The sequence below is a fragment of the Cebus imitator genome, unplaced genomic scaffold (genome assembly GCF_001604975.1).
Source record: "Cebus imitator isolate Cc_AM_T3 unplaced genomic scaffold, Cebus_imitator-1.0 Scaffold271, whole genome shotgun sequence".
Taxonomy (NCBI): domain Eukaryota; kingdom Metazoa; phylum Chordata; class Mammalia; order Primates; family Cebidae; genus Cebus; species Cebus imitator.
In genome coordinates, this window is record NW_016107586.1 from 2,282,720 (window position 1) to 2,309,941 (window position 27,222).

General features: G+C 53.1%; 1 protein-coding gene across 4 annotated transcripts; it reads left to right on the forward strand.

Annotated features, from left to right (window-relative positions):
- On the forward strand, window positions 1–27,191 carry LOC108284155 (inositol 1,4,5-trisphosphate receptor interacting protein). Of its 4 annotated transcripts, none has more exons than XM_037728592.1 (2): window positions 1–822; window positions 23,293–27,191. In XM_037728592.1, the coding sequence occupies exon 2, from the start codon at window positions 23,306–23,308 to the stop codon at window positions 24,962–24,964; it is 1,659 nt and encodes a 552-aa protein (XP_037584520.1). In that variant the 5' UTR covers window positions 1–822; window positions 23,293–23,305; the 3' UTR covers window positions 24,965–27,191. The 4 variants fall into 4 exon arrangements, with proteins under 4 accessions (XP_037584520.1, XP_017356295.1, XP_037584522.1 ...); XM_017500806.2 differs by having other exon boundaries at window positions 2–706; XM_037728594.1 differs by lacking the exon at window positions 1–822 and adding an exon at window positions 858–1,442.
- Window positions 27,192–27,222: the final 31 nt, after the last annotated feature.

Sequence of the window (27,222 nt, forward strand, 5' to 3'; positions counted from 1 at the left end):
TGTGCCTGGTTAAATCCAGAGAAAAGCAATCAGGCATTTGTGTATCACAAAAGTTAGCGAGTTATTTTAATCCTTTTAAGCTGCAAAAGGGAAAAAGGCTGGCGTTATGTCTCGATTTATATTTTCCTCCAAGAGACCGGTCCCAGGAATTCTGCCACTTGTAAAACGCGCCGCAGAAAACACTCCCGACTTGTAATAACTTAACCCCTTCCGCTCCGTGGCTTAGAACAACTTTTAAGGGCGTCCTCTCCGCGCCCCTGTCCCCTCTCTCCAGTTTACTCCAGTAGCCTGATTCCGTCGCTCCCAGCCACTCTCCAGTTCTGCCGTGCCGTTGGAGTCTCTGGGAGCTCACTGGACAGATCTTCCCAGCGGATCCTGGGCCCAACCACCGAAACCCACGCGGTCCTCCTTAAGGAGCTTCCGCAGCCGCGGTTGGAGGCGGGTGTTTTGTTCTTATAAGGAGGAAAAAGTTTTTGTGACATCCAGGAAATGAGTAACTCTGAAGTCCTGTAGAGCCAGCCGACGGAGGCCAGAAGGCGGGAGCCAGCCGGGGCATCTTCCCCCGCGCCCCTCTAAGTGCCGGGCCGCACGCTCCGCCGCAGCCGCCTGCAAGCAGCGGCGCCCCGGCCCCCGACCCGCGCGCAAAGCCTGTGCTGGAGCGGTCCTCCAGCGGGGGGGGACCAGGGACCGGAGACCCAGGCCAGTCGTAAGTCCCGGGCCAGCCTAGTGTGCTGAAGGAAGAAGGGCGCGATGGAGACCGCGAGCTGGGAGGAGCTGTGCCGGGGATGGCTGCCGGGAGCGGGGCGCCTGCTCGGCCCCCGGGTGGGGGCTGACTTTGGAGACCCTCTTAAAGCGCGCATGCCCAGGCGGGCGCATTGTCTCCTCGCGGTCACGCGTCCTGCTCCGGCCGCACGGGGGTGCGTCCAGGGCGCTCGCTGCAGCTAGGGCTGCGGGCGGCTTTTCCTTTCGCGGGGAGCCTCGGGGCCCAGAGCGGGACCACGTTTTTGTTCCTAGCGCCCGGGCAATCCGTTACTTCTCACATCAGAGCAGAGCGCTACCGCAGAAAGAAAAGCCGGTTGCCCTGCTCATATTTGCGACCCCCTTTTCCCTGTCCTCTTCCCTCCTTTCCTGTAAGAAAGGAACAGGAGTGAGGTTGTTTTTTTCTCGGTTCAGGGTAGTGAAGTTATGGGGCTGCTTCAGGCCGGATAAAGTCCCCGCCGCTTCCTCTTTCGGGTCTGTTAGTAGACCAGACCCCATACTGTGCAGACTTTCTCATGGGACTGCAAATAACTCTGCCACTTCACCCCTAACCCCACCCTCAACCCCCTCCCTGTGACTTTGCCATTCTGGCTGCCAGGTGAAGACTCAAGGAGTTCCAGGGCCGGACTCCCCATCCAAAACGCTCTTTCTCTTAAAAAAAAAAAATGACGCGGACTAGTAAGGTAAGATATTTTGCAGAACCAGGCAGGGGCGTCATTTTGCCTTTGCCCTCTGCTGGTGTGAGAAAGGCACCCGTTCACAGCTCGTAGAGTACCAGATATTGGTCGCAGTCTGGACTGTGGTCTTTTGGATCTAAATCGGGGTTGCGGTCTATTTTCTTGTTCTTTTTTTTTTTTTTTTTTTTTTTTGATATGACCCAGGGCTCTTGCCTTTTATAAACCGGGTCTGACTGCCAGCTAAAGTTCTTCTGTGGTTGGGGCAGTTTTAGGCCCAGGTTAGCCCTGAAAATGGAGTATTAGAAAAGTAGATTACCGCCTTTCTCCCATATGAAAACAGAAAAGGCTGTGTTTTTGAGTCCTCCCTCCAGCCTACTTGCCTAAGTGGCTTTCATTGTTTGCTGATTCCCTGTGTGTTGCTGCTGCTCCAGGCCATTCTGCCTTCAGATTTTCTCCACTTGTGGGTAACCGTGAAGTAGTTATACTGACTCTGCTCACCCTGGGTGCATTCTTCTCATGCTCAGGAGATCTACATTTTACATAAGATGAGGTAAAGTAAGCATGTGAAATTATAGCTGTTTGGGAACAAAAGGAATGCAGTTTTGGTTTTGGTTTTGTTTTTTGCATGACTCAGTTCCCAAGCTTAACTTTTCCCTTTGGCATCCTGAGCTTGGGGTCCTGAGGTTGTATTTTCCTTTCACAGCTGTCAGCAGAGAGGGGTGGCCATCAACAAAGCCAGAAAAGAGGCTGGGCAGGGTGGTTCATGCCTGTCTTCCCAGAGCTTTGGGAGGCTTGCTTGAACCCAGGAGTTCAAGACTTAGAGCCAGGATCATCCATTTGGAGCTAGGATCATGCTACTGTACTCCATCCGGGGTGACAAAGTGATACCCTGTCTCTAACCTCCCCTCTTACCCCACACCCCGCTGCACCCCCCCCCTCAAATAACTGAGCAGGAGAAGGTGCCTTCAGAGTCCAAGACTCTGGTCCCAAGTTTGGAGTTGAGAGTCCACCCCAGTAGTGATGAGATGGCAGCGCAGCCTGTGGGGCATAATGGAGAATGTACTTGGGTGGGGCAGGCGCTCCAAACGTGCTGGGAGCTGAGAAGCAGGACTTTATTATGGATGACACCAGGCCATACTGGACCCTCCACTCCTCCAGTCTTCCTGGGTGCACCCAGGGGTGGTGTTTACCTGGATCATGTCACCTGTCCCAGGGGATGGCTCTTAGTTGTGCCCACTCAAAAATCGGGTTTTATGGAAATCAGTTTCCATAATTTTCAGAGCGGTTTGGACTTGAGCTACTGATTCACCCTGAGAAATCTCCCAGAAGTGGGTGTATGAGAGGAGAGGAGTACAGAACCACAGGGATGCTGAGAACTGTTCATGATAACCTCCAGGGCTGCTGCTACCCTATTCAGTCCTTCGAATGAATTAGAATAAAGTGCTCTGTCTTGGCAAGACAATGCCACTTGATGCCACTTAGAAATACTGACCTTACCTGAGTGGACATAGCCAAGCCATGTAGCTGGGCAAATGGCATGTGAGCTGGATTTGTCCTGACCCCTCAGCCAGGTGCCCTTAAGCAGTACACGGCTTGTTCCGTCATTCACAGCAGCCCTGATAAACAGCCACTGTTGAAGGCTTAACATTCGCCAGGCTTTTTTTTGTTTTCCAAAAGCACTTAGCCTGTATTAACTCATTTAATCCTCTCAGTAGCCCTATGAGCTAAGTATTGTGAACTCCATTTTACAGATGAGGAAACTGAGGCACAGGGATGTTAAGTGTTCAGGAGCCTGGAAGGTGAGTCTCAATCACTGAGCATTCATAGACCGAGAAGCAACTTAAGCTTAAAAAACTAGTTTAATTGGGGACCCTAGTGGGAAAGAGGGAAGAACAGTTGCCTTTTTCTTTCTTTGTCAAAGGAGGAAATACCTGTTCTCAGCCCAGGTGGAGGAAGGAGGGGAAATTCATCTGGCAGGAGGAAGAAGAGGAAAGAAAGAGGCAAGCCCGGCCCTGATGGCTGATGGGGAGCCTGGCCCAAGAAGCAAGTGACTTGCCTTTCTCTGGGTGGTGTGAGGTGGCAGATCCAGTTTGGGGCCTAGCATGAGGGTGATGAGTAAGTGCCCCTAGGTATGGCTCAGAGGGAAATGGCAGTGGCTGTGTGCAGGGTCCTGACCTAGGCAGAGAGCCAGTGGAAGGAGATGAGACATCTGTCCCGACCTTCCAAACCCCTAATCCCCCTCTGTGGTCTCTTGCTTCCTTGTTGAAGTCCTGTTCAGCCACAAATGCCCTTCCCAAGTTCGTTCAGGAACCCTTCCTGAAACTCCATTTCACAGCTCCATATACATGATCACTGAGTTTTCACACCATACAGCTGAGCTTAATTAGCTGGAACCAAGCATTTCACTGTGCACTGTCGATTGGCACTTTAAACAAAAGGGGCTTCTCATCATTGAGGAAGTCAAGATGCCTCCTGGGAGGTGACAGCTGGTGCCCAGCAGATTGCTCAGAGGGTGGTGTTTACCTGGATTATGTCACCTGTCCTAGGAGATGGCTCTTAGCTGTGCCCACTCAAAAACCTGATTTCCATAATTTTCAGACTGGTTTGGACTCAAGCTGATTCACCCCGAGAAAGCTCCCGGAAGTGGGTGTACAAGTCAGAATGCTGGTTTATTAATTTGCAAGGAGACTTTGCAAACATCTCACAGGCTGGATGTCGTCTCTTCCCTGCATCCTAGACAACCCATATGGGAAACCAAAGCTGTGCTTAGCAAAGCTGGAGTCAGAACCATGCAGGAGGAGCATGGGGTAGGGGGCAGTGATGTCCAGTAGCGCAGGGCTGTGTCTGCCTCTGTGGCCCCCTCACCAGCAGAAAGATACCTGCCAGGTAGACTGGATGCTCAGGTCAGCCTGGCTGTGGGCATCTCCTTGGCCAGTGCCTCAAGGGCAGTATTTCCCTGAGAAATCCTGGTAGAATTTCTCCCTTTCCTCTTTCATAATGTAGTAATTTTTTATTTTATTTACTTATTTGTTTGATGCTTTGCAAGCATTAGCTCCCGGCGACATAGATTTGCATTTGTGGGTCCGGCGCGGTGGCTCACACCTGTGATCCCAGCACTCTGGGAGGCCGAGGCGGGCGGATCATGAGGTCAAGAGATCGAGACCATCCTGGCCAACACGGTGAAACCCCATCTCTACTAAAAATACAAAAATTAGCTGGGCATGGTGGCATGTGCCTGTAGTCCCAGCTACTCAGGAAGCCGAGGCAGGAGAATTGCTTGAACCCTGGAGGCAGAGGTTGCAGTGAGCCAAGATTGCGCCACTGCACTCCAGCCTGGCGCCTGGCGACAAAGCGAGACTCTGTCTCAAAAAAACAAAAGATTTGTATTTGCGTAAGTTCAGTAACTACTGTATAATCTCAGGGTTGTAGGGCCAGGCCATGAAAATAATGCTATATGCAAATCAAGAGGATGATCAGGTAACCTGGATGAATCAATAGAAAGTCAAGCATAGAGCAAAGACACATGGTCCCTAATCAGCATGGAGGCCGGCCCAAGGCTGGCCACTGATTGCATCCTCTGTGTAGGGCAGGGGGCGAAGCCCTCCTAAAGCAGTGCCTTCCTTTGCTGCCTCAGGCCACCTGCCCTGCCCAACTGGCCTCTTTGGATTTAAAGGGCTCTTTCTGGTCTCTGTCCAGGCCCTTCATGGTCCATCTTTAGTGAGCCACATCTCGAGGTGTCCAGAGCCGAGGAGGTGTGAGTTCATGGGCTTTGAAGTGGGGCAGACTTGGGCTGAGTCCTGGCTCCACCACTCAGTGGTTGGGCGTTCCCAGGAGTTCGGCAAGTGCCTTGATTCTTCAAGCCCCGGTAACATCATCAGTAAAATGAGGATGACCCTCAGGGCTGTGGGGAGGGTTGAGTCAGACGTCGCGCAGAAGGCACTGAGCACAGAGCCTGGTGCAGACTGGAAATCCGCGCTCTTCAGGACAGCAGAGTTAATCCAGGGTCTGCGTTCTCTGCCGACTTCTTCCCCATCAGGTCACTGCTCCCTCCTCTGAGGTCTGGACACAAGGCCGTAGGGATCCAGACTGTCCTAGATGAGGAGGACATCTATTCTCAGTGCTCTTTCCAGTGGTTTGTTTGGAGCTGCTCGTCCTGATATTCTGACCAACTCTGGCAGAGGGAAAGTCAGATTTGAGGCATGAGCTGTAGCAGGCATCCAGAGAGGAAGGAAGGGTAAAGAGCTCTTCTGGGAGAGGAAAGGGGTCATTTGGTAGTGCCCAAAAGGACTGTAGACTCCTCCTCAACAGTTTAGGACCTGTGAAGGTTTCCCACAGAGAGCACCTTCCCCTCTATCCATTAGGCCCACCCCGTGACATCAATGGAATGGAAGCACCCTGCAGGTGACATCACTGTTGCTCAGGGCAACACCTCCACCCTAAGGCAGACAAGGAGGTGAAAAAGTGGCCTCAAGAGTAAGACGCATGTTGAAGGGAAGGGACATAGAAGGTGTCACATTCACAGGTGTGTTTCTCAGAGGCTGGGGAGGGGATGTGCCTGGGTAGGGGGAAGGTGAAGAGAGGGAGGCACTGTGGTCTCAGATCTGGGCTGTGTCAGTTGGTGGTGGGTCTTTAGGCCATGGGTCAGAGAACCCAGTGCTGACAGCTGCAATCTCCTTTGTTTCTCTGAGTGGGACTCCTTAGAGGGTCTCCTGCAACCTGGATTTGTAAGGAGGGTTAGGGGAAGGGCAGGCTGGAGCAGTGTTGGGACCATCGGAAAAGTGGCTTTCTATTCTTCAGCCTCCCCACAAAAAGAGAGTGAGAAATAGGAGGCTCACATCCTTACTACAGGGGCTTCATTGATGGAGCAGTCATCGTGCATCTATGTAATGCTCGGCCCTATACCAGGGATTCAGTGGCCTCAGGGAGCCTTATGATGAAATGCACATGGAGAGGAAGAGAGTATGGAATCCACTGCCCCAAGAGGCAGGACCAGCTGGAGATAGGAATCCAGTCTCAAAGTTCACTTCACTCAGCTCTGGCATTCCCTGGGAAATTCTAGATGGGTTAAACTAAATTCATGGAAAGCTTTCAGCTGGATGTGCTTGAGATACACTTGCTAATTTGGGAGGGGAGTCAGAGGGGGCGGCCATGGACGTCCACCTCGTCCCACCTGGTATGGCACTGTTTACAAGGCTGAGGTCACTCAGCAGTTCTGATGCTCTTAACTTGGCGACCTGTGGTTTCTGCCACATCTTATCAGGTGATGCCTGCTGCTCCTCCTAAGCAAGGGCTGCCACACATCAGCACAGGAGACAAAAGAGGCAGGAGAGGGAGGACTCCCTGTCCTGAAGAAAGGTGAAAAACGAGATGATACAGTAGGTCTCTCTATGGAGGCTTCAGGAATCACCTTGTCCTTCCACTTGAAGGCACCTGATTCAAGTTTTTGTTTTGTACAACTAGGCATAACTTCAGGTGCTTTTCTGATGTCCAGCATATCACTGGCTACAGTCATTGCCCTAATTCTTGTATTCACCTGGCTTTTTCAGGTTTATAAATGAAAATTAGAGTATCATTAGCCGAGATGACCATTTGCAGATTATGATTCTATTTACAAATATGGTCCCGAATCCATCGTTGTGGATATTACATTGTTCATATAAGTAGAATGGCCTTGTTAAAAAAAAAAAAAAAAAAGTAGTTATTTACTAAGCAAAGCTTCTTTCTAGGGGTTTACACATATTTATTTATCGTCCTCACAACAACCCTTCAAGGTGAGTATTATCCTAGTTTTACAGGTGAAAGACTCAGAGTGACTTGCCCCAAACGGAAAACAACAGAGACAAGATTCAAACCTAGATTTGCTCTCTCCCAGGGCCTTAGACTCTTTCTGCCACCTCAGGCGTCTGCCTGGACACCATAGCCCAGAAAGTATCAGATGGTATAAAGAATCTCACAAAGTTTAAGAATCAAAACTGAGAAGACAGCAAGCACACCACCAGCTCCAGGCCTGAGCCTTCTGGTCCCTTCCTGCTGTGATTCACTCTGATATTAGCAGACCTAATGAACTTCGGGGACTCCTTCTGCCAAGCGATGCTGTGACTGTAGCCTGGGCTATATGAGGATGAAAGGAAGGAAAGGCTTCCCCTTCCAGCACTCAGTTTTCTTTTCTGTTTAATGGGCACAGCTACAGGCAGTTCCTGATAATATTCAGAGCACTCTGCAATCCTCTGACAGAAGTCCCTAGGAAAAATACAAAGGCCCACAGCTATCAAATGACCCACTTCCAGGTGCATAACACAGTGGGACGCTCACTGCGCTCACTGCCCGGGAAGAGGGCTCAGCTTGGAAGCTGTCCTGGGCTGCTACTGTTTTCTCTCCCTTCCAGGTCATTTCCCTCAGCTGATGCAGGAGTCCTCCTCACCCTCACTCCTCCTCCTATATCAAAGCAGCAGGGAAGTGTCATCATTTTGGCCCTGCCCACTGGTACAAAACCATGTGCTCATAACATACTGTTCTCATGGGAGCCAGCTTCAATAGCCTCTTAGCAGCAGTCAGGGGATCCACCTGAAGTTTATGAAGGAGTCCTTTGTTTGCTGAGGCTTTGTTCCAAAGTTCCCAAGAAGGCAGGGGTGCAGCATGCCTGGGCCGGAGGGCAGGAGAGCAGGGGCTGCCTGGGTCCCACCCCTGTGTGCCGCCTTAAAATGTCCCTAATGTACCCATGCCACTTCCTGATGTTTCACCCCAATACATACCTACTTGCCAGGGTCAAGAAGCCCTCACTCCCTTCTTTGCAGGGAAGGCTTTCCATTCCTTTTATCTCAAATAGCCCAAGCCACACACAAAATCTTGGTAGAAGGACTCTCAAGCGTTCATTAAGTCTAACTCCCTGTTTCATGCCCACATTTCATCTAAATTGTCACCTACCCTTGCCTAAACAGTCTGGGGAGGAAAGTCCATAGGTACATGTCTAATTTTCCACAGATACCAGGTCACCGAAAGCAGCATAGCTTATGGCTTCATGGGATGATCATAGGCTTGAAAGTCAGATAGGTTTGGATTGAAATGCTGGCTCTATGATGTTGGTGGGCGGCCTCACCTCTATGCCTCAGTTTCCTTATCTGTAAAATGGGGATAAGTGCCTGCCTCCAAGGGTTGATGTGAGAATGATACATGTAAAGCATTATTGCACAATAAATGGGATGCAGTAGTTGTAATTTATTAAACCCTCCCATGGTGCGTCAGGGCCCTGAGGCTTGTCCTGTTTTTCTCCTGAAAGAAGAATTACTTCTCTGCTCCTTCTCTTACCCTGTAAGCCTCTGTTTATCGTCCATTTCTGCAAGAAGCTTGAACAAGAAGGGAGGTGTCCAAGGCAAGGCAGCTGAGGGTCAGATAAACGAGTCGGGGTTCATTCCTGGGCCATTTTCTGAATGTTGGCAGTGAGTCCACCTGCAGTTAGATGAAGGTCGGTCCAGACAAAAAGGGGCTGCAACCATCTCTGTCTCCAGGACTACGTCTGGAAGGGATTTTGCTTACGTTTCCCAAGGCACTTACACTGTTAGTGCTTTGCTTTTCTGACTGCAGGGCACCTCCCGGGAAGAAAGAATGAAGAACTTCTACATTCTTTCTTCCTGGGAGGTACAGCTTCCCACTTCACTCCAGGAATTTCATATTCCTGCTCCTGGGAGTAAAGGCAGTGAGGTTCTTTTCCCAATCCTAACTCCATTCATGTATTCAGCACCTACCCTCTTCCCATGCTGGGTACGCAGAACCTAACGGAAGAGCTGTTGGTGTCAATAATGCCAGACTGGACGGAGCAAGGAAGGGTGCTGCTGACCCTCCTCTGTGTCAGCCCCTGGGGCCTTTAGAAGAAGACGAAGAGGTGGAGGAAGCAACTTAGTCATACTCTCCAGGCTTCTGGAGGAGCCGCAGGGATGTTGCTCTTCCCAGAGGACTCCTTAACATTGCAACCATGACGATTTAACAAATCAAAAGGGAGACCTGACCATGGCACCAGTACCAGTGCCGATAGCAGTATCATTTGCCAAGCTCCGCTGAGGGACTGTGAGATGGTGCACAATGTCATAAATTGGACATATTGCCATAGCAAGCAGTAGAGCCAAGATTCAAACCCAGGACATCTGATTCCAGAGTTTGACTGCTTAGCTGTGGTTCTCTAAGCCTCTGCAAACTGTTAAGCTCTTCTCAGCTGATGAGCTATGGGCTGTTTCTTTCTCGGTGACCCTAGGAATGGGAATGAGCCCGTGTGAACTCTTCACTAGCAGTGGCTGCTTGCTGCGCACCTCGGTCTGACACACATGTGAGTCAGGGGTCCATGCATTTGGCAGGCATTATTTGGGCACCTACTGGATGCCAGCACAGCCTCGGTGGAGCACCCGCATCACACCTTATTGCTCTGTCCCTGTGGCTAGAAGACGATGTCGCTGTAGGGTTGTTTTGTGCAATTAATAGGGAGTATGACTCTGAGTAGGCACAGGTACTTCTGGGAGCAATTTTGCTAACTGTTCCTAGCCTTACCATGTGGGCCCTCTGCTCTCCGGAGAGGAGGACTGGTTTGTGCTGACTGGTGTGGGAGGGCTGGCAGGGGCCCAGCTCTATTGTTCAGCCCAGATCCCTGCAGCAGAGCGTAAGCAAAGACGCTCTTAATTTTTTTACAGCTTTGTCTTTGTGTCAGTAACTGCTCCCCTTTATTGAGATGAAAGGGGGTTTTAGATCTTTGCAGGCAGAGTGTGTGCATGTGCGTGCGTGCGTGCGTGTGTGTGTGTGTGTGGGTGTGTGTGTGTGTACGCGCTTCCCTTCCTCTCCCCGCTCTCCCCAGCCCAGCTGGGGCCCAGGCATTGTGTCAGGTACCTAAGCCACAGGGGACCTGGGTAGAAACACAGTCTGGGATTTCTTTCGCTGTGTGGGGCCCAGAATCTCTGGAAGCCAGGACGTGGGTAAGAGATCAGTGGGGTGGGGAGGCTGCCGTGGGCATCTGGCCTGTCCGAGCCATGAGAAGGCCTGGAGGGTTCATCCTCCCCGATCTCCTAGAGGCAGGGTGTCTTTCTAAGCTGGGCTTTCTTTGTTCCCAACCAGGGATCAAAAAGAAGCTGGCTGCTGGGTGATGGTCCTTTATTTAATTCCACCCATCCCAGTTCCTCAGTGAAAGGGGGAAAGTGGGAGTGGGCGGGGAGTGGCCAAGGGAGGGCTTTGTTCCCTCCCTGTTTTCCTTTGTGTTTACTCCCAGGCTGTGTTCCAGCCCCTTCCCCTTCCCATTGAGTCAGTGTGTCTGCTGTTGTGTGGAGCCTGTGTCTGGGCGTGCAGCCTCCCCTCCCTGCCCCACTGAGAAAGTGTGGTTTTGTCTGAACGTTTGCAGCTCTGCCTGGAGGCAGCGGGTGTGTAGAGCAGGGGGTGGAGAGAGGAAGGGGATGAGGCTTGGGAACTCTGGCATGTCCTGCCCCGAGTTCGTTGTTCGTGTTCTCTCCAAACCAGCACTCTTGTGGGCTTGTGGGTGAGAGGCGGCCACAGGGCTAGGGGAAATTCTGAGGAATATGAGCCCAGACCAAGCCAATGGAGGACAACGGGAAGTGGCGAGGGCGGCATTGCTGGAACTGTGATTCAGGCCGAGGAATCGGAGGTGGGAGCCTGGTGGCCGAGGGAGACCCCCCGCACAGGCTGACTGTGGGAGATGCATCCTTCCTTCGAGTGGTGGGTATTTGTGGAGGCTTTCTTGTGAAAGTGGTGCCTCCAGTGCGTGGTGTGAGCTGTGGGCCCCCAGGATAGTGTGTGTCCTTGGCACCGAGTACAGATCCATGCCAGTTGCTCTGGGGAATGTAAAGATAAACAGGACCCCACCCTTGCCTCGAGAAGCTCACAGTGAGGATGGTGATAGGGCAGGACAAGGACAGAGGCAGCTGCGGGGCACACCAGGGTGACACAGAGCCTGGAGCCAGGCTGTTGTGTGACCTTGGGCATGTTGCTCTACCTCTCAGTGCCTCCTGCCAAGAACGTGGGGCTGATGGCCCCCACCCCTGGGGTGGCTGCGAGGGTTAAATAGGATGACTTAACGATAGAGACACTTGGGACTTGCCTGGGTTGGGTGTGCCGGGTACATCTGCAGAGTCACCTGAACTATACAAGGTGCCTGGCTGCACTCAGTGGGACCTAATTCCTCTGTCCCTCTCCCTCCCCTGTTCTTCTCTCCCTTAGAAGAAAGAGGGTTTTGCCTTAGGATCCAGAAAGGCTCCTTGGAAGTGGTTTCTGAGATAGGCTTGCTATGAGGTCAGTTGGGTAGGGTTTTGGCCAGCAGAGAGGTGAAGCATGGACGTTTCCATGAATGGTGTTGGGGTGGGGGTGCAGGAGGTATTTGGGGGAAAGGAAATGATCTGAAGTGGCAGGGCCAGGCAGAGAGGGAACCAAGGTGTCCTCTGAGGCTGGTTGGGCCAGGCTTGAACATCATTCTCACAGCGCTGACGTGTGTCCCATGGAAACCAGACCCTATTGAAATAGGGAGGGCAGATGTGCAGTGTTGGGGAGCTAACTAGGGGTTGTCAAGTGTTAGAGAGAGTTCAGACGAGCTGACCCCAAAGGCCTACGCTGGCCAGCATGTAAGAGACATTCCATTTCACATGAAATCCCTAGGCTTTGGTACAGAGCAAAGGCCAGGTCAGAGGTGGCTGGGGAGACTAGACATACCCCAACAAAGAGGAAGGTCAGCGAGGGGAGCTGGCTGTGAGAGAGGAGGGAGCATCATGCTTGGAGACTGCAGTAGTCTCTTGGGGTGGCCAGAGCAAGTTGCCACACACCGGGATTTCTTCTCACAATTTTAGAGGTCAGGATCAAGGTATCAGGGCCACGCTCCCTCCGGATGCTCTAGAGGAGAGTCCCTCTTTGCCTCTTCCAGCTCCTATTGGCTTAGATGACCCTCGGCTGTGGCAGTGTCACTCCCACCCCAGCCTCCGTCTCCGCTCACCTCTCTTCTGTCTCTCATTTCTGTCACTTCGTAAGGATACTTGTTGGATTTCAGGCCCTCTCAGGTAATCCAGGATAATCTCATCTCAGGATCCTTAAAGTAATCTCATCTGCAAAGACCCTTTTCCCAAATTAGGTCACAATCATAGTGGTTGGGGATTGGCAGGAGGAGGGATATTTTGAGGGCTGCCATTCAACCCACACAGCTGAATGGATCTGAAATGCCCTGGAGGGAATGGGTGGGGGAAAAGGAGGTGTGGGCCAGAGCTCAGGGTTGCAGGGAGCCGAGTCCTTGCCTCCGACTCTGTTTTACTCCTGGTCGTCTCCTCACTGTCCTCTCCACAGCCTTAGACATCAGGCCTTGGTCTGTCTGTCTGTCCCAGGGTGCTGTGATTTCTGTGATGTCCTGCTGGGGGACACAGGCAGAGCAGCTGGCCGGAGGGATACTCTGTCCTTCATGGGAGAGGACGGCTTCCCTGCCTTCTCCATTTGCTCGCCAAGGGACGTGCACCAGCCGGCGGAGGAGCGGGAACAGGAAGGATGTGGCTCGCCCACCCAGAGTTGGCAGAGTCCAGCCCTCTGTCCTTCCTGTGCCTCTGCTGGCTGGCAGGCCACCGCATGACCCAGTCCTGAGGACAGGGTTGGCCTCCTGGTGACTTTTTGAAAGTGCTCCCTCTTCCGAGAGTGGGCCCTGAGAGCACTTAATGCTTCGGACGGGTGTGAGCAGCACCTCTGTGAGTCCAGCCAGCACGTCCACGTGTACACAATGGAGGCTCGCTGGAGCCAAAGGCAGCTCCTGCCCCATGTGTACTTCCCACCTGCTCAGTGGTATGGCTGCCTCAAGCAGGCACTGGGGTGGAGCTCTCCCTCTCTACTCTGTCCTGCTGCTCCACCTCACCAGGGTCCAGACTGACCCCTGCGTGCTTCTGAGCCCAGCATCCCACTCAGTCAATCTGGGCCCTCCCGTGGGTTAGGGAGGCAGAGTTGTGGCTCCTGGGGCCCACAGGCCTTACTATAATACCAAGTGCTCCTAAGTGCCGCAGCATCAGGACTTTTTGCTCAGATGAGCCTCTGCTGTCTGCATATGGACATGCTGGCTGGACTCAGGGGTACCCATTCCCACCCACCCAAAGCATTAAGCATCCTCAAAGTCCACTCTTAGAAGAGGGAGGGACTCAAAAAAGTCACCAGATGCCAACCCCAACAAGGCCTCTTTCTCTTCTAGTCCTTGCAGAGGCCTTGGGGAAGGAAGAAAATCTGCCCTGGTATTTACACTAAGCCCCTACAAGGCCTGGCACGGAGTCAGCCCTCATAAGTGCTGTTTAGGATTATTCCCAGTGTGGCTGCTGGGCCTGACCGGGAAGCACTGGGGCAGAGTCAGGCCTAGGTTTGGGGAGAAAGGTGGAGCCGGTATTTCAGGGAGTCACGGACTCAGAGGAAATAGTGGGTTTGCTGAGTAGTTGCTGACGGGGTAGGAGGAAGGAGAGTCCCTGGTTAGGGGTAACTTTGAGGAACGCTTCACGGGGGCGTTGCAGACCAGAGCCCACAGGCTCTGGGTGGCCACTAATCTAATTTTATTTTTGAGATGGGATCTCACTGTGTCACCCAAGTTGGAGTGCAGTGGTACCATTTCAGCTCACTGCGACCTCAGCCTCCCAGGCTCAAGCGATCCTCCCACCTAAGCCTCCTGAGTAGCTGGGACCACAGGCATGTGCCATCATGCCCAGCTACCTGTCTATATTTTTGATAGAGACGGGGTTTCACCATGTTGCCCAGGCTGGCCGCAAACTTCTGAGCTCCGGTGATCCATCTGCCTCAGCCCCCGAAAGTGCTGGGATTACAGGTGTGAGCCATGGCACCCAGCGTTGCTCACATGGTTTTTAAAGAATTTTGTTGAAATAGCAGCCAACATTTAAAAATAGGGGGGATTTTGATAAAACCTAGATTAGCGGCTTTTCTTAGGGAAAAAAAAGATCTTGCCATTCCAGGTGCACAGAATGTATGATGTGGGGATTCGCCCCATCAGATGAAACATGTGCCATCCAGTTGACCAGTGTCCCCTCCCTTCGGCTCTCCACTTTTCCTGCGGGCTGGCCCTCCCAGACACTTGATTTTACAATCTGTGGCCTCGAGACAAGTGGCTGGAAGAGAGGAAGGGAAGGAGCCTGTGGCCACAGGGTGGCAGGTCCAGGGAAGGTGGGCTAGTGGAGGCCTCCCATGGTCCTGCCCAGTGGGAGGGGCCAGGTGCCTGGACGGGGTCGGGCTGCAGGGATGCGGAGAAGGGGAAGTGCTGGGCACCCAGAGCCACACCCTTTGCACCTGCTTTCTCAATGATTTTTTGTTGGTCCTCTTCCTTCCTCTTTCCTCACTTCTTTTCTTTGCCTGTCCCTCCCCTCCAGCCTCAGTCTGCTCAACCGCCCTCCCCCCATATTCCCTCTCCTGTCCCCATTTGGGGTGCAAGTGAAGAGGGACCCAGCCAGACATGTCATGGTGGGAGCAGCAATGCAGCCTTGCACTTGCTGGGGCAGGGCCCTTCTCCTCTCCCACTGTCCTGGGAGGATGGGAGCCAATCAGGCTGAGCAGTGATTCCTTCAGAGCCAGCGTTACTGAGCCATTTGTGCTGTGTCCTCTGTCCTGAGTTAGGCAACAAGGAAGGAGTTGGTGGAGACACGTCACCCCACAACTCTATCTGCCTCCAGCCACCTCCTCCCAATGTGCAATAAGTCAACTCCCAGTTACATGTTGGGAGCCTGCAGTGTGCCCATCCCCGTGCATGGTACCCCCAGGGCTACAGGAGACCATTCAGCTTCTTGACCATGCTGGAACTGTAGGTAGGAAGGCAGGGACTGGGGAATGACACAGTAACGAGCAGGAAGATGGCCTGACCTGCAGGAGTTCCAGGAAGGGCGAGATAGGCCAGGTCCAGGGCAGGCTCCTGGAGAAGGGGCCCTGAGCTGGCCTTGTGCTATGGGAAGCTGGTGTCACTGCAGTGTGGGGCGTGAGCCCTGCTAGAGAGAAGCATGGAATCAAGGGTGAGATGAGTCGGCTAAGCCAGGGAAGGAGAGCGTCACAACAGCTCAGACTGTGTGCCCATGGGTTCCAAACTCTAAAACGAAGACTCAAACTCAATCTCTGCTTGCCTTTCTCATAATCCTGTTTCTGCAAGGCCTGGGAAGCTCGGGGGACAGTGAACCTGGATAATTTTGGTGCTTACTACTGACAGTGATGCCACGGAGGTGCCCCCAGGCAGGGGAAGAGGCAGGACTCCACTCAGTCTTCCATCAGTCCCTTGAGGGATAGAAGGAGAACAGAGGGAGGGGCATACTCTGCCTAGGTGCTGTTCAAATTCGGTCATGCACTGCAGACTCAGGACCCCTCCCAGTGGCCTCCCCAGAACATCAGTCTCTTCACCTGTAAGAGAGGTTTAATGTGACTACCTGAATGAGGTGGTGACAACTGAATGACAAAACCATGCAGAGTACTTAGCATCCTGCCTGGAATTGGACACCTGCTTCCTAAATGGCTGTTCATCAAAACATCTTCACCTTTCCCCACCCCTCCCCTGTTCCGTGCTGGAATCGCTGCAGGGTGCTCCCTGGGAGGGTCCATGGGATGACACCCAGCCTGCCTCTTCTGCCCCACCCACCCTCCAGGTCTAGCATGTCTCCTGTTTGGGCCTTGGTTTCTACATCTGTAAAATGAAGAAACCTAAATTCAACTCTACATTCTGACTTTCTTACATTTTTGGCTTGATTTCCCCCCAAAAACTGCGTACCTCAGAAGCTGGGACTGAGAAACTCCAGCACGCGGCCAGGATACAGTAGGGGTTCAGCCCAGACATGGCGGTGTGGCTCTCCCTTGGCTCCTTCTTTCTGGAGGACCCAGAACCCAGACCGTGAAAGGGACCCAAGTCACCCTGAGGGCCTGGGCTAACAGTGCCCTCCCCTGCCATCAGCCAGTCCTTTATTCCATTTCGTAAAGGAAACCTATCAGCTGCTCATTTTGGCTCTGAACGTGATGCCAGGCCCAGGGCTTCTTTTGCTGTTGTAATTAGCAGAGCTAATTGCATCTGTCGGGCTGGGTGCTGGGTAGGTCCTTGGCAATTTCCAGGATGTGGGCTGCTGTGACCCTGCCGGAGCCCCACCCACCTACCCAGAGGACACCTGGTTTGGGAAGGAGTGGTTCTCAGACATGAGTGGGCATTAGAATGACCTAGAGGGCTTGTTAAGACACAGATGCTGGGCCCCAGCCCTGGAATTTCTGATCAGCAGGTCTGAGGTTGCCTGTGAAAATTTGCATTTCTAACAAGTTCCTAGGTGGCACTGTTGCTGCTAAGCATGTTGAGAACCACTGTCCCAGAGGGAATATCGGGCGACCAAGAAATGGGTCCTGGGCACCCCTGCTGCTTAAGGCTATGGTCAGCCAACCCACGGTGGGAGTAGATGGGCAGTGGGCAAAAGCGGTGTGATGAACAGGTTGTGGGGCCGGACACAGGCTCCTACGGTTCCTGGTTGGTGGAAGGAATTCTGTCTGGAAGGAGAGGAGGACGTGATGGTGGAGCCAAGGGGTTACACACCGACATCTCCCCAACAGGTGAGGGCAGGGAAGCTCCAGACAAGGAGAAGCCCTCAGAGAACGGGAAGGAAACTCCCTCCCTCCTCTGTGTTTTTGCAGCCTAGAGCTCATGTGCCTTTCATGCCCCACACCTCATTGTGCCTGGGGACCCCGTACGTAGTGGCTGTCTACCTTCCCACGTGGATTGTAATGCTTTTGCTACCAGGGGCCAGGCCATACTCATCATCACAGGCCTTGAAGCATGTAGCATGTTCCTCGAGCTCAGTATGTGCTCCGTACATGCAGCACAGTGGGAAAACGTGAGCTTTGCTGGCAAAGACAGAATGAGCTTGAATCTCAGCCCAGCTATGGCTTTTCTAGTCCTGTGGCTAGAAAATGACTTAGTCTCTTGGGTTTTTGGTTAACCCATCTGCAACAGGGATGGCACCCACGTCTTAGAAGGTTACAGTGGTCAGTGTGTGCAGTGCCCAACACATCCTAGTGAGGGCTTGAGAAATGGGAGCTATGGCTATTGGACAATGCTTTGTGGTGTTTATTGGATTAAGCTATGGTGGGGAGTGCTACAGGCTCTGGGGGACCCAGGAGTGAGGGACCCCAGTGAAGGAAGGAAGCCATCTTGGATTTCCCCCAGAGTCTTGGCTTCTGGCCAGCCTCAGAGTAAGGGTCTGAGTAAACCACCGGTCCTGGCCAGCCACCTGCAGCCCTCTGACCAGGCTACCCAGAAGCTTCCGCCTTCCCTCAACCCCTGTTGCCCCGTGACCCCAGCGTTGTCAGGCTAAGTTTAGCTGTGAACAGCATGGGCCACCCCTCTCTGGACAAAGGCGGAGGTGGAGAGGAATTCAGCAGGCTTCCTGCCGGCTTCCTGGCAAGTAGACAGAAAAAAGCCCGCCAAGTAACCCAGGTTTATTCTCAAAGCCAAACCTACTGGCTGATGTCTCAGACCACAGGTGTGGGAGAGCCTGGTAGAGGTGAGAACTTTGGGCCAAGGCAGAGGTGGACATCCTTGAATTGGGAGTAGGGGGGACTCTTTGAGGAGGCGTGTGCATGTGTGTGCAAGTACATCCACACATATACACACATCCGTGGTTCGGGAAAGGCTCCTCGCCACCCATCCTGTCTCAGAATGTCAGAATGCCCAGCTTCCCTCCCTTTTGTGGACAAGTCAGCTCTATAAAATATTTGAAGGGATTTATTCAGAACCCATCTGAGTGACCAAGGCCTGAGGCACAGTCTCAAGAGATCCTAAAAACATGTGCCCCAGGCAGTTGGGTTACAGCTTGATGTTATATGTTTTAGGGGGGACAGAAGTTACAGGCCGGCCAGGCGCTCACGCCTGTAATGCCAGTTCTTTGGGAGGCCGAGGCAGGCAGGTCACTTGAGGTCAGGAGTTCGAGACCAGCCTGGCCAACTTGGGGAAAATCCGTCTTTACTGGTAATACAACAATTAGCTGGGCATGGTGGGGCATGCCTGTCGTCCCAGCTACTCAGGAGGCTGAGGCAGGAGAATTGCTTGGACCTGGGAGGCAGAGGTTGCAGTAAGCTGAGATCGAGCTCACGCCACTGCACTCCAGCCTGGGCAACAGAGTGAGACTTAGTCTTTTTTTTTTTTTGAGACGGAGTTTCACTCATGTTACCCAGGCTAGAGTGCAATGGTGCGATCTCGGCTCACCACAACCTCAGCCTCCTGGGTTCAGGCAATTCTCCTGCCTCAGCCTCCTGAGTAGCTGGGATTACAGGCACGCGCCACCATGCCCAGCTAATTTTTTGTATTTTTAGTAGAGACGGGGTTTCACCATGTTGACCAGGATGGTCTCGATCTCTTGACCTCGTGATCCACCCGCCTCGGCCTCCCAAAGTGCTGGGATTACAGGCTTGAGCCACCGCGCCCGGCCGAGACTTAGTCTTAAAAAAAAAAAAAAAACAGAAGTTACAGGCAGACGTCCATCAGTGCATGTGTAAGGTATATGTTAGTTTGGTCTGGAAAGGTGGGACAACTTGAAGTGAGGGCAAAGAGTGGCTTCCTGGTCATAGGTGGATTCAAGGATTTTTCTGACTGGCAATTGGTTCAAAGAGTTACGTTATTATCTAAAGACCTGGAATCAGTAGAAAGGAGCGTCTGGGATAAGGGGTTATGGAGACCACGGTTCTTACTATGTAGATGAAGTTCCAGGAAGTGGGCTTCAGAGAGAGAAGATGGTAAATGTCTGTTAGATCTATAAAGGTGCCAGACTCTTGGTTAATCCAGGAAGAGACCTGGAAAGGAAAGGAAATTCTGTACATAATGTAGATTTTCCTGACAAGAAACAGCTTTTCAGGCCCATTTCAAAATATGTCAAAGGGGTGAAATACTTTGATGTCTTTCAGGGCTTTCTATCTGTCGTGTGATGCTATAGTGGATTGGAATTCGGGGATCTTATTGCTAGAGAATGTGTTTTGTCACTCTTAAGATCTCTGTTTTCATGTTAATGTTGGTCAGTTGTGCCTGAATTCCAAAGGAAGGAGGATATAATGGGGTTTGTCAACCCCCTCCTTCCGGTCTTGACCTGAACTAGTTTGTAAGGTTTATTTTGGAATCCCCTTGGCCTACAGGAGATTCTTCTGGCCCCTGGGGCCCCCAGGGCCGTGTCCCCTATGACTTGGTTTGGGAAGGGGAAGTAGCAAAAGCTTCAAACTGAGCTCCATCTAGTGGGCACCCTGAGCAGCCACAGCCCTATTCTCTGCCTGGGCCTGTCCATCCCTGTCCTATCCCGTAGGATGCTGCAGACTGAGCCAGCCTGTGCAGGGTTTAACAAGGAGCCAAATGACAGCTGGGATCCGATCGGGGAAGCAGTAAGCTGGGAAGTGGGAAGATGGTTTACATGTGAAAGTGAGTCAGAGGAACCCCTGACCAACAGGAGGATCCGAGGCTCCAAAGGCTTCTCCCCTTTGCTGGGGGCCAGGGCGGACTCTGGGATGTGCCAAGGAAGAGCAATAGCAGCGGAACGTCTTGTGCTTTCAGAGCACTTTCCAGCGTGTGTTTACTCCTCGTGCCTGGGGCTTGGGCAGGGCTGCTGTGCTGGGCAAGTGAGAAAGCAGAATCCCCAGGATGCTGAGGAGGAGGAACCTGCTCAGTGCTAAGCACCCAAGGTATATGATCTCACCTGCCCTTCCCAACATCCCTGTGAAGGAGGGCATGTTATTAACGCCTTCGCACAGGGAAAGTGTGGGAGCGCAGAAGCTGCGCCATCCACCCACACAGTCACTCAAGGTTGGAGCCCAGGTCTGCTGGGTCTACAGCCCAGGCCCCCTTTCCTTGCAGTTCTTCCCGCGCAGGTGCCCTGTTTCCCTGGTGCTTCTGCTGAGTCTTGTCTGTAACCCTACAATTGCCAGTGCTACTATGCGCTGCCCGCATCCTGCCAGAGTTCCTTATAGGGGCGTCTGCGCACGCTCCATCCTGAACTCCTGCAGGCAGGGTCATCTGCGGATTTCCATCCCATCACAGTTTCTTTTCTAAGAAAACATGCTCAGAGGCAAGCATGTTGCTGAGTGCTTTAAATGCATTATCTTATTCAAGCTTTACAACAGCAGATATGATTATTCTCGTTTTACAGACTAAGAAACTGAGGTTTTGAGAAGCAGAGTGACTTGTCCGGAGTCACCTCCAGTAGGTGCACATGCTGGGTTCTGACCCAGTGTCTCCTCTCGAATCTGTCCTCTTCTCTCCTTGCACACAGAGTTGGTCCCTTTGGTAGGTTTGGAGTTCTGAACCTTGCCTGCATCAGTAGCTCTCATAGCTCTTCCTCTGGCAGGAATGAAGATGTAGCAAGTAGCATCGTGAAGTGTGGCGTAGACACAGGGAGGGTTCCCAGCCACAGGGCTTGGCCACGGCCCCACTCCCCTCTTTGTGGCATCCCACACTGAGTTGACACGGAACCTAGGTAGGTGGTTGTCCAGGCTATTACTGTGACTGGTCAAGGCCCATTGTGTCCAAAGGCGGCTGCCTGTGCTCCAGGCACCTCGAAGGACCTCAGAACCCCCAAAATATCTCCTAACCGGCTGCTGCCTAATATTCTGCTGAGTACTCTACAAATTTATGTTAACACTCTCTCCCATGTTAATCACCCAGCCTCACAGTTAGTTATGCGTCGGACCCTCCCCGGCAAAACTTTCCATTGATGTTTCTCTAATGTAGAAACCAGGCTGACCTGTTTCTGCCATTATCCAGCAAGCTGCTCCCTGGCTTGGGGAAGGAAAGCTGGCTTGCTGCCCCCTGCACTTTTCCCTTACCCCACCCACCTTGCAGTGCGGCTTCCACTTTCTCCTGGGAGCTTTCCTCCCGTGGAAACGCTTCAGAGCTCATCTCTGAGGCCCACACTGAGAATCCGCAGGGTGAAGGACGGACCTTCTCCACTCCTCAACCCTTTTGTGTCCCGCAGACCTGTTCAGCTGTGTATGGGGTGGAACTGTCTGAGTCACATCTGAGCAGCAAGCTTTGTCTAGGCGAGACCAGCAGCCAACTCAGCCATCTCCATCCTGCGTCTTGCCAGGGACTACCTGCAGAGATATCTTTACCTGGGGACAAACCCCGGTTCCTAGGCACCATTAGGACAAGAATTTCATTGTGCAAATTCCAGGTCAGGGGCTCAAGCCAAAGGGAATGGGGCTCAGGCCGGCACAGCAGTTCCTATCAGTCAGTATCGGCGCGCACCAGGGGGTGGAAGGAGCCCTGTGCTCTCAACTATCTCAGGACCTCAGCTGATTTGCATTTGGCCATTTGCTCCCATCACCACGGTCCCAAGCAGAGAGGGGGTAGCCGCAGCGTGCAAATAGCAGATTGTTAAGCCCGAGGGTTCCTGCTGAGAAGAGAGGAGGTAAGTAAGGCTTGCAGTTGGCGTAAGACAGTGCTTCTCAGATTTTTATGTGGATGGTATTAAAATGTGGATTCCGATTCAGAAAGTGTGAGTGGGGCCGAGATTCTGCATTTCTAACAAGCTCCCAGGAGATACCGCGGTTGCTGGTCCTTGGATCAGGCTTTGAATTGCAAAGATTGTAGGGATTAGCCTTTCCCCAAAACTCACCTGAAGCTTAAAAATCCACTTATCCTAGGGGAACAGAGTGCCTCCCTTCACAATTAAGAAGTCAGATTTAAAGTTCAGATGCCTCATGGCAAGAAGGCAGTGACTCTTTGCTTTCTGGTCATCTCCAAGATTGTCCTGGGGAAAGACAAAAGCCAGGAGAGTGTGTCTGAATTTGAGGTAAGGTCTGCCAGATCGGAAGGAGACGTTTACAGAAGAGGAGCATAAGGGCTCAGATCTACTTCAGAAACAGTTACTGTTTGGTGAATATGTGCTGTGCCCTGGTCACTGGGCCGTGCAGTTTGCAGGGATCATTGCATCTATCAATACCATGACCCTGTGGGGTTCTATTGCTTTCCTCTTGTGCAGCAAGGAAGCCAGGGCTCAGAGAGGTGTGTTAACTTGCCCAGGGTCACACAGCTATGACAGTGCTGGCTTGGAACGTAGCCCTTTCTCCCTTAACCACTAGGCTTTACTATATCGCAGGAAGATGGCATTCACTTGGGAGAGAAGGGGATGTTTTATTCAGGACTATTTTGATTTCAAGTGGTGGAAAGGCCACTCAAACTGACTTAAAAGGAGTTTTTTTATTGACTTGTATGACAAAAGAGCTCACCTACCTGTCTGCTTGAAGACAGCAATCCCTTCAAGCAGAGCTGAGTACGGGGAGGGGGTTTCTGTTTTCCTCTGTGTTGGTGCCTTTCTCAGGTGGGCTCCCTTCCTGAGAGCCCACTGCAGGTGTAATCCTGTTCCCTCGGCAACCTAGTAACCAAGCTAGCATCAAGATAAGTTTTTCTCCCCATTGGGCCCAACACACCCTACATCTGTCTCTCATTGGCCCAAATTGGATCAAATGCTCATCCCAGAACCAATTGCTGTGGCTGTAGCTGGGGGGCAGAATGTCTGATTGTCTTGGGCCTGGGTTTTGAGCCCACCCAGGAGCTTGGAGGTGGGTGTATCCTTGCCCTGGCCATAAGGACTGGTAGGAGAAAAGTGTTGGTTCCCAGGGACAGTGGGGTGCTGCTGCCATGCAGAAATGTCTGGGTAGGACAGAAACAGATGCCCACCCCAGGGTAGACCTTTGGGGCTCTTCTGTGGCTAGACTGAAGCTCCTGAGGCAGCTGCAGTGAGCCTCGATGGGTTGAGTGGGAGAACTAAGACCTTCACCAGCCCCGAGGGGCTGAGGTTGGTGCGGGGTCCGGGGCTGAGGTGGCATTGAGGGAAGCTTGATGTGACCATCAGTCTCTCTCTGTTCCCAGGAAAGCTCAGACCATGGCCATGGGGCTCTTCCGCGTGTGTCTGGTGGTGGTGACGGCCATCATCAACCACCCGCTGCTATTCCCTCGGGAGAACGCCACGGTGCCCGAGAATGAGGAGGAGATCATCCGCAAGATGCAGGCACACCAGGAGAAGCTGCAGCTGGAGCAGCTGCGCCTGGAGGAGGAAGTGGCGCGGCTGGCAGCTGAGAAGGAGGCGCTGAAGCAGGTGGCAGAGGAGGGCAGGCAGCAGAATGAGACACGCGCGGCCTGGGACCTCTGGAGCACCCTCTGCATGATCCTCTTCCTGATGATCGAGGTGTGGCGGCAGGACCACCAGGAGGGGCCCTCCCCTGAGTGCCTGGGCGGTGAGGAGGATGAGCTGCCTGGGCTGGGGGGTGCCCCCTTGCAGGGCCTCACCCTGCCCAACAAGGCCACGCTTGGCCACTTTTATGAGCACTGCATCCGGGGGGCCACAGCCGACGCTGCCCGTACCCGGGAGTTCCTGGAAGGCTTCGTGGATGACTTGCTGGAAGCCCTGAGGAGCCTCTGCAATCGTGACACCGACATGGAGGTGGAGGACTTCATTGGCGTGGACAGCATGTACGAGAACTGGCAGGTGGACAGGCCGCTTCTGTGCCACCTTTTTGTGCCCTTCACACCCCCCGAGCCCTACCGCTTCCACCCAGAGCTCTGGTGCTCCAGCCGTTCAGTGCCCCTGGATCGCCAGGGCTACGGCCAGATCAAGGTGGTCCGTGCCGACGGGGACACCCTGAGCTGCATCTGCGGCAAGACCAAGCTCGGGGAAGATATGCTGTGTCTCCTGCACGGCAGGAACAGCACGGTGCCCCCCTGCGGCGACATGGAGAACCTGCTGTGTGCCGCGGATTCCATGTACCTGGACACGATGCAGGTCATGAAGTGGTTCCAGACGGCCCTCACCAGAGCCTGGCACGGCATTGCCCACAAGTACGAGTTTGACCTGGCCTTTGGCCAGCTGGACAGCCCGGGCTCCCTGAAGATCAGGTTCCGCTCAGGGAAGTTCATGCCCTTCAACCTGATTCCTGTGATCCAGTGTGATGACTCGGACCTGTACTTCGTCTCCCACCTTCCCAGGGAGCCATCCGAGGGCACCCTGGCCTCCAGCACAGACTGGCTCCTGTCCTTTGCTGTCTACGAGCGCCGCTTCCTCAGGACAACACTGAAGGCGCTGCCCGAAGGCGCCTGCCACCTCAGCTGCCTGCAGATCGCCTCCTTCCTACTCTCCAAGCAGAGCCGCCTGACCGGCCCCAGCGGGCTCAGCAGCTACCACCTGAAGACCGCCCTGCTGCACCTCCTGCTCCGCCGGCGGGCGGCGGACTGGAAGGCGGGGCAGCTGGACGCTCGACTGCATGAGTTGCTCTGCTTCCTGGAGAAGAGCTTGCTGGAGAAGAAGCTCCACCACTTTTTCATTGGCAACCGAAAGGTGCCCGACGCTATGGGCCTCCCGCAGGCGGTGCTCAAGGCGGAGCCCCTCAACCTCTTCCGGCCCTTTGTCCTGCAGCGAAGTCTCTACCGTAAGACACTGGACTCCTTCTATGAGATGCTCAAGAATGCCCCCGCACTCATTAGTGAGTATTCCCTACATGTCCCCTCGGACCATGCCAGCCTGCCCCAAAAAGCCAACGTCCTGTAGAGCATGTGGGACTCTGGAAGCTAGGATGAGGGCATTCCTCACAGTCACACTCCTGGTGACATCTGCCAGCGCTGTCCTGGGGACAAGGCGGGCTTTCGTGGGAGCCGTGCTCAGCCTGCCAGGAAGCCAGGCCCTACAGTGCAGAGGAAACAGAATTTCAACAGGAAGCTGGTACCATTGGGATCTGTTGGTAAAGCTGTCATTTGGGTTTAGGGACTGATCCCCTGCAGTTTACTTCTGGATCATCATGAATGGCCAAGATGGTGGCAGAACATGCAGTGGACCCTGAGTTGGAAACAGTGCAAATGTTGGATTGGGTGTTAATTCTTTTTGCATCCCAGATCCAGTCTGTACTTGAGTATCAGCAGAGGATCCATGAGAAGGCTGACGGGGAACTGTGTTAAGACCCAGCACCGGTATTCCCAGCCCTTGGCCTGACCGTCTGCAGCCAGAGCACTAACAGGGACAGATGTGGGAATGTCCATCTTTACTCCACAACCTGCATGACAGCAGTCCCACCATGGCTGCCACTTTTTTATATTATTTGGAGAAAAGACCTTGTGTAGATTCGGGTCCCAAGTGACTAACATCTCTGTCACATGGAAATGGGTACTTGGTGGCATAGAGAAACACGGCCACTTTTTCAGCTACACTGCTCTCTCAGGTGCACCCCCTTCTGCTGTCCCTTCCCCAACATACTGGGTCCTGAGCGTGGTGGGTGTCATTTGCCATGCTGGGTGTCAGCTCAGCGGCCCCACATCTCTCTTGATTTTCTCCAAAGCAGGTCTCTCTGACTATCAGTGTGGTAGGGGGAAGACAGATGCTGAAGGTGGAAGCTCACCTGGAGAAGGAGACACACAGGGTGACTGGGGCAAAGGACAGCTGGAAAAGAAGCTCTGTCACTTCTTCATTGGCATCCGCAAGGTGCCTGAGGTCATGGCACTCCCAGAGGGTGTGTGCAGGGTCAAACCTCTCTATGTCTTCTGGCCCTGCGTCCTGCAGTGAAGTCTCTACTGTAAGACAGTGGACTCCTTCTGTGAGGTGCTCAAGAATGCTACTCGTGTGGTGGGGTCTGGCTTGCAGCCTGGCCCAGTTCAGAGAAAGTTGCAGAGATCGGGAGCCAGGATGTCATAACCCTGGGTTGTCCTCAGGGTCCCAATCCTAGGGCAGGGTGTGTGGAAGCAAGAGCTACTGTGGAAACCCAGCTCCAGTCTGCAGCCTCTGAGCCCCTAGTTCCTCACTCCAGCGGGGCTCCCTCACTGCAAAGAACCCACCCCTCCTGTGTGGGCATGCCTGACCACACAGAGGACCCAGACCCAAAGAGCCGGGCAGAGTCTCTGTGGTTGGAGCTGGGCTTCATCTCCAGGTCTGTGGTTCAGGCAGATCAGGAAGCCTCTTCTCCACCTGTGGCTTCACTGGCCCTTTGAGATTTCCTATCACCATCACTTCAGTTACCCTTGCAGAGGGCCAGGGAGTTGAGAATGTACCTGTGCTCTCCCTCCAGGGTTTATGCCGGCCATGCCTTCCAGAGAGCATAACCAACTTGACAGGGGTGCCCAGTTTCCCCATAAACTGAAGGAAGACGATCCTTCCCCACTCCCCAGGAGTGCTCTCAACCAACCTCAGAAAGCTCGAGAAGAGGGACCCTTTGCCCACTAGGGTGAATTCCTGGTGGAGCAGCTCAGCTGTGATCAGGGAAAACCAAACCTATAGGAAGCCTTCCAGTGTGAGCTGGAGTTAGACTGAACAAGCACTTGGGCCTGCCTCTCCCTAGACCCAGCTGCGGGGCACACCAGGAAAGGAACCAGCTCAAGTGTGTCCCTAACAGCAGCCCAGACTACCCCCAACCCCTCACAGCCCGACCTTCCTCATTCCATCAGATGTATCTGCAGAATCGGGGCAAATTTCCTTATTTATTTATGGCCCATGCCTTTCCCCTTCTTCATCCTGATCCCGTTTTGCTTTGAAGAGACCCCAATAACCGGAAAACGGCCTCCAGAAGCCAAAACCATGCCTGGATCTCCCACAGCTTCTCCTTTGCTTCCAGGAGAAAGTTCACAGAAAAAATACCTTCTGGCTTCTTGTTTATACAGAGACAACAGACCTCGGTGGGGAAACGGGAATCTTTTCTGTAGCAAAGCTGCTACTAAAGCAGAAAGCAGTGGGACTCTTGGTATTTCATGCTGCCTTATTTATATTAAAGGAAGAATTAAATCTTGCAAGGAGTCGAAGTGGTCACAGTGTTTGTTTTTAACTTT